Source organism: Spinacia oleracea, chromosome 6, assembly GCF_020520425.1.
Source record: "Spinacia oleracea cultivar Varoflay chromosome 6, BTI_SOV_V1, whole genome shotgun sequence".
NCBI classification, from domain to species: Eukaryota; Viridiplantae; Streptophyta; class Magnoliopsida; order Caryophyllales; family Amaranthaceae; genus Spinacia; species Spinacia oleracea.
In genome coordinates, this window is record NC_079492.1 from 125,739,770 (window position 1) to 125,746,352 (window position 6,583).

The following is a 6,583-nucleotide window of genomic DNA, read 5'->3' on the forward strand; positions in this document are numbered from 1 at the left end:
ATGATCCTCCCTACCAAGTTCAGCCTCAATCATCACTGAACTGACATATAATTGGTTCAAGGACAGAACTGGATAATGTGCAAGTGAAAATGTTACATTGTCCTGCGTCAACTCAAACAGAAAAGTTCACATTACATCAGAACCACGACAAACAACTCTACAAAGGATAATCTTGACAATAGATTGCAGGTCTACAGTAGAATTTTGTATACAGCAGAAGCAGTTGACGAGGTCCTGAATCTATGGCCCATTGTTTCTATTTTATTTTGGTTGTTTGTTTATGTACTGCAGCAAGAACTAGTGCAGCTCCTTTTTACGCATTTCAGGTAGGCGGTTGATTTTCTTTTTAAAGGAAAAACAACCAGGTTAATCCCTTTGGAGGGCAAATATAACTCATCTTTTCGGATGATGAGGGAGAGGGAGCGATTAAAGACGAAAACCATAATCACATAATAGGACAAAAGCTTTCTTTTGCTCCAAGAAATCCGCCGTTTGATTAGCTTTTCGGTTACAATGAATGACTGGAAATGAATCCAAATTTGATAAATCCCGAACAAGCGGTTGATTGTTGAAGGTTCCTTTTAAAAGCTTTTCATAAAGTAACACCGAATGTACAAAAATCATTCCATGAAATAAAGAGGGTTCTTTCTAATGGCTACCATAAAATGATAGCCATTGTCATTATTTGAATCTAACTGTTAAATTTATAGACAAAATTTTGATCGTTTATTTGTTTAACCATTCAAAATAAATTAAAATATTTTCAATTGTGTTCCTCATGTATAAACGCCATTTGAGCTTGATTTTTAAATGCATGATGATTTAGGCTCCGTTTGTTTCAATGGGAAATCATTTTCCTTTGATTTTCCATGGAAAACAATTTTCAAGGGAAAACATCAGGAGAAAATATTGTTCATTTGTTTGTTTCCTTACAATTTTTTTTAAAAAAAAAGAAAAAAGAAAAAAGAAGTGGGAATGAGAAGAGAGAAAAGGAAATAGAAGTGAAAAAATGTGGCATTCATTCCTTTCAATAGAAAAGTTGATTTTCCCTTAGAAAAAGTTGTTTTTCACCCTCAACAAAACAAACATAAGAAAAACGGGAAAATCATTATCCGAAAATGTGTTTTCCGTCCAAACAAACGGTGCCTTAATAGAAAAAGTCTCTTATTACCGTATTGTCGTACCCCAATTGAATTTACCAACTAATTAAACTTGTTGACTTCCGTGCATTATTTTTATAGGTTGGTTGTGTAACGGAGTTGAGAAGTTGTTACATCCACACACTTTTTTTACACTCCCTCATTTATTTTATCTATATTTTATTACATTCACCCATATTTTTACAACTCTTTCCTTAATTTTTATAATATTTGTGTAAATAATAACCGTAAATAACATTATGAAACGGAGGTAGTACGTGACTATTATTACGGGGTAATAATATTACTGGTTATATTATTGTAATTTAAGGATGATTTGTTGAATTGGTAGGGTCATCTATTTAAAAATTTTTTTTTTTTTTTTTTGTAAAGGAAAGGTACACAGAAGTTAGGATAGTCTTCTCTCAAGACTATATCCTAACTTATCTAAGGTAAGAAAATAAGAAAATATATTGTCTACAAAAGGATCAATATCTAATTGACTATTAATGTGATGACCAATGGATGCTACGTAATCAGCAGTGCGGTTAACTTCTCGATACACATGTCTCAAATTTTGGGTATCGAAATTAAAGAGCAGATGTTTTATGTCATCCATAAGCAGCTGTATTTTCCATGGACACAGAGCTCTTTGTTGCAAAATCTGAATTATAAGTAAATTATCTCCCTCAATGAGAATATGTCGAATATTGTTTTCTATTGCCAGTAGTAATCCATTGCGAAGTGCAATAGCTTCTGCAAGAAAAGGGGGAGTAACCCCCAGATTGAAAGACCGACTAGCAATATTGTTTCCAAGATGGTCTCTAATTACAACACCTGCTGCACCTGAGTTATGGCGAACAGAGCCGTCAAAGTTAAGTTTGAATGTTCCTGGGGCAGGTGGCGTCCAAGAAACTTGGATAGAACGATAAGAACTTTTAGGAGCATTGTTTATTGAGCGTGAATCCAAAGAGTCGAAACAAGTGCGAGTTTTCCATTCGTTAAAAATCTTAAAACCTCTAGTATAGAGTCCTACAGCTGAGAATGAGGCGTTTTTAAAAATAAATGCATTTCGCATTTTCCAAATGCTCCAGAAGGAAGTAATTATTTTCGTAATTGGGAGACTGACATTATTGCGTATCTTTCGGAAAAAAGAAAAAATAGAAGTTTCTTGAAGGTGCGTACCTAGCCAACGGATTGTTGTAGCGGAATCCCAAAATTCTTTAGTAGAAGGGCAACGGAGAAAGATGTGATCTTGGGTTTCATTTTGAGAGCCGCAGAAAGGGCAACTAATAGGAATGTCAATACTTCTATATACTAGGTTATCTCTTGTAGGTAGACCATTGTGCAAAAGTTGCCATAAATTTTTTTTTTAACTTAGGGGAAATATCTAGCTTCCAAATCCAGTGGTATTCCCATTTAACATGAGGAATAGCATTATGAGCTAACCAAGTGACCGATTTAACAGTAAAGTTTCCTTTACTAGAAAGACCCCAACATGGTTGATCTAATAAGTTCGTGACAGGTAATGGAATACCTTTGATGACTTGAACTACGGATGGAGGAAGCACTAAAGCAAGAGCATGTTCATCCCATGTCCGTGAAGGAGTAATGAAATGATCTACTGTAATATTCAAATCTTCTATAACAGACGCATCTAAATTTAATAGCGAGATTAAATTTGTAAAATAACACCAATTATCTAGCCAAAACAGAACATGAGATCCGGAACCAATTTTCCATCGTATACCTTGAAGCAGAACAGGTCGTATATGTAGAATTTTTTTCCATATCCAAGAATCTTTTGCTTGAGGTTTACAATTAAAAAAAGATTGTCTCTGTAAATATTTAGCTTGGATAATTTTGACCCATAAATTGTTTGGGTCAGAAATTATTTTCCATCCTAATTTTGCCAGAAAAGCTGAATTTACGGCATCAGTTTTGCGGAGACCTAAACCTCCTTGATTCTTGGGAAGACAAATTTATCCCAAGCAATCATAGGTATACTTTTTTTGTCAGCAGATTGTTTCCAGAAGAAATTACGATTGATTTGATCCAAAGAATTAGAAATTTTCTTTGGAAGACGAGATGTCGTCATTGCATAAGAAGGCATGGCCTCTAGATTACTCTGTATTAAAATTATTTTTCCGGCTTTGGAAACCATGTTTGAGGACCAATTATTCTGCATTTGTTACTAAATGTTGAAAATTATGCCTAGTGAAGGTCTTTGAGTTGAAAAGTACTCCTAAATAACGTCCAAGAAATGATTTCAGAGTCATATTAAAAAAGCTAGCTAGTTGGTTTTTTCTGTTGTTATTCACATATTTTGAAAAGACCAGCGAAGACTTATGAAAATTTATCATTTTTCCCGACATAATGGAAAAATCATTTAAAATATCCCTTAGCATCGTACAAGCTGTCGATTTAGCATTACAAAATAATAAGCTGTCGTCTGCAAAGAGTAAGCAAGGAATAATAGGAGCCTTTGGCGTGACTTTGATACCAATGCCACTAGTTTTTTCTTGAGCGTGCAATAAGAGTTTCCGAGATAATACTTCCATACCAATGACAAAAAGTACCGGAGAAAGAGGGTCCCCTTGTCGTAATCCTCTTGTTGGAGAAATTATTTGCATTGTATTATTATTTATTGCCAGAGAGTAAGATACTGTGGTGACACAAGGCTTGATCCAGTTAATCAATGTTTCATTAAAGCCAAATGCCCGTAAAGTAGCCCAAAGAAAATCCCAATCTACCCTATCATAAGCTTTTTCCATGTCTAGCTTTAAAGCTAGCCATCCTGTCTTATTTTTTGACTTATTAAACATATTAAGAACTTCTTGTACCATTAGTATGTTATCTTGGATTGCTCGTTCCGGAGCAAATGCATTTTGGTACGGACCTACTATCTTTTTAAAAAAAGGTTTGATTCTATTGACCAAGATCTTGGCTATAGATTTGTAAATGGTTGTACATAAACTAATTGGTCTATATTGATGTGCCCTATTTGGGTTGTTTGTCTTAGATATCAAAGTAATAATCGTATGATTAAGTTGTCGTAGTAAAATTCTATGATGAAAGAAACCTCTAATGGCTTTGCATATATCTTGACCAATAATTGGCCAGTAATATTGGAAAATTTTTGGTCCATAGCCATCTGAACCGGGGGCTTTATAAGGTGACATGTCAAAAAAGGCGTGTTTGATTTCCTCATCTAAAAAAGGTTGTGTCAAATTATTATTATCTTCTTCAGAAATACAAGGTTGAATCCAAGGGATATTGATATTTCTTGAATTAGAATGAGCTGATTTGAATCTTGTTGAGAATTCTTGAAAGAATAAATTAGATATATCTTCTGGAGAGTCTACCCATTAGTTTAGATCATTCTGTAATCTAAAAATTTGGGAACGTCTTTTTCGAGTTTTCATTTTCTCATGGAAAAAGCGAGAACCTCGGTCACCTTGTGTCAACCATTGCTTACGAGCATATTTTCCCCAGAAGTTTTGGCCAAACGAGAGAAGTCGTTCTCGTTGTTTGACAAGTCGATGAAGATGGTGCTCAATATGATGATTTTCCGGGTAAAGTTGAAGTTGTACTTCTACATTTTTCAATTTATCTTGATTTAATGCAAGTTTATGTTGTATATTCCCATACTTACGAGAATGCCAATTTTTTAAGTCAGTTTTAAGCCGAGACAATTTCTGAAAAATACAGAAAAATCTGGACTCGGAATGTTTATAAGCCCAATTTTTGGCAACTAGCTTTTGAGCCTCTTCATATAAAGTCCAAGCATTTTGGAATCTGAAAGACGAAAGCTTAGGTGGTCCGGAGTTATCCAAGTATAAGCATACCGGAGTATGATCTGAACACGAGAAATATTCATATGAAATTGCCGCATGAGGGAATAATTGTAACCATGTATCATTTGCTAGACATCTATCTAAACGTTCATATATGATATAATTTCGCATGTGTTTTTTCCATGAAAATGCCGATCCAATAGGGGGAATGTCATTCGCATTATTTAGTTGAGCAAAACGTTGTAATTTGAGGCAACGTCGTAAAGTTGAAGGGCATCCACCTTTCTTATCTGCTAAGCATAAAAGTTCATTAAAATCTCCTATAATACACCACGGAATGGTACAAGATTGAACCAATGAATTAAACGAATTCCAAAACTCTACTTTATCGTCCTCTTGAGCTGGCGCATATAGCCCAAAAGTGCAAAAGTAGAGTGTGAACATTTATCAGTAATAACTAAATGAGCTATTCGATGTTGTAGAGATACAATTTGAATATCAATGTTTTTCTCATTCCAACAAACCCACATTCCACCACAATGACCTTCTGGATTTACAATTCGGATATTGTCATATCCTAAAACTCTGGATAGACGTTGACTATTTGCAGATGAAACCATTGTTTCTAGAACAAAAAATACATCCGGGTTAAGTTTCTTTCGTAGAAATAACAATTCACTAGTCGTTTGAGATTTTTTTGCACCCCTAACATTCCAGCTCATAATTTTCATTTATTTATAAGTAATAAAAATAGAATCCGTCGTTGGCCAATCATTTCCACAATGATATTAGTGCTTTGCCGATAACACAGAATTGAGATAGCCATGGACTTACAATGTCCGGTCAAGCATCGTAAGACGCGGGCAAGGCAAATAGCCATTCCCAAATATCGTCTATTAGAGAAGTGTTGTTAAAAAATAATAAGGCAAATATTGTACAATGTTATCATAAAAACTGAATTATAATAAATATCAATAAGGTATTAAGAAATTTGGTAAAAGGTAACCATTAAAGCTTTGTGCGTGAGTGTTTTCATTTTGTTCTTTAATTGGCTTTGCAAAAAGAGAAATAAAGTTACTCTAATCCTTAAGTAAAGACAACAACACTGATAAGCATTTACATTTCTCTGAGTTTCTTTTTTACCTTTAATGAATATATGTAAGCGTACGCAGTCCTCATACTTCCTTTGATGGAACCTGACTTTATTCATCAAAGGAGATATTGTCATAGTGGAATTAAAAATTACGACAATGCAGAAGCTTACAAACATAAGTATATCTAAGCCTTTCCAACATTGATCATAAAAGGATCTCCAAAAACAAAGGCAAAAGTACGTATCAGGGGTATGATATACTAAACAGGAGAAAATATATAACCATTGTAAAAGGTACAAGTATAACCAGAATTTCAACATAAGATATGCTATAAAGTAGTAAACTAAATTGTATATATACTGGAGGCCATAGATACAAATACATATTACATCCCAAAACATACAATAATCATAGAGCCTTGATAATACTAATATATACATAAGACACATTAAGTTGAGGTAATAAGCTAATACTTGCATCCACCATTTACATTTTCCAAACATCTTCATGAAATGCATTCCCTGACAGCAACAGGATGTATTCAAAAGCACCA

The 6,583-nt window shown here is 34.1% G+C and overlaps 1 protein-coding gene across 1 annotated transcript; it reads right to left on the reverse strand.

The window, feature by feature from the left end:
* Nucleotides 1–4,507: 4,507 nt before the first annotated feature.
* LOC130463581 (uncharacterized) lies at nucleotides 4,508–5,556 on the reverse strand. Its single transcript, XM_056832750.1, has 2 exons — nucleotides 5,379–5,556; nucleotides 4,508–5,226 (listed from the first exon to the last, which is right to left on the reverse strand). The coding sequence occupies exons 1-2, from the start codon at nucleotides 5,554–5,556 to the stop codon at nucleotides 4,508–4,510; spliced, it is 897 nt and encodes a 298-aa protein (XP_056688728.1).
* Between the last annotated feature and the right edge of the window lie 1,027 nt (nucleotides 5,557–6,583).

Bases quoted from the DNA above. Each gene is read 5' to 3' on its own strand.
- LOC130463581 (XM_056832750.1), bottom strand. From the start codon at position 5,556: ATGGTTTCATCTGCAAATAGTCAACGTCTATCCAGAGTTTTAGGATAT. The intron at 5,227-5,378 runs GTTCACACTCTA...TATGCTTAGCAG, and splicing joins TTTAGTTATTACTGATAAAT to ATAAGAAAGGTGGATGCCCT.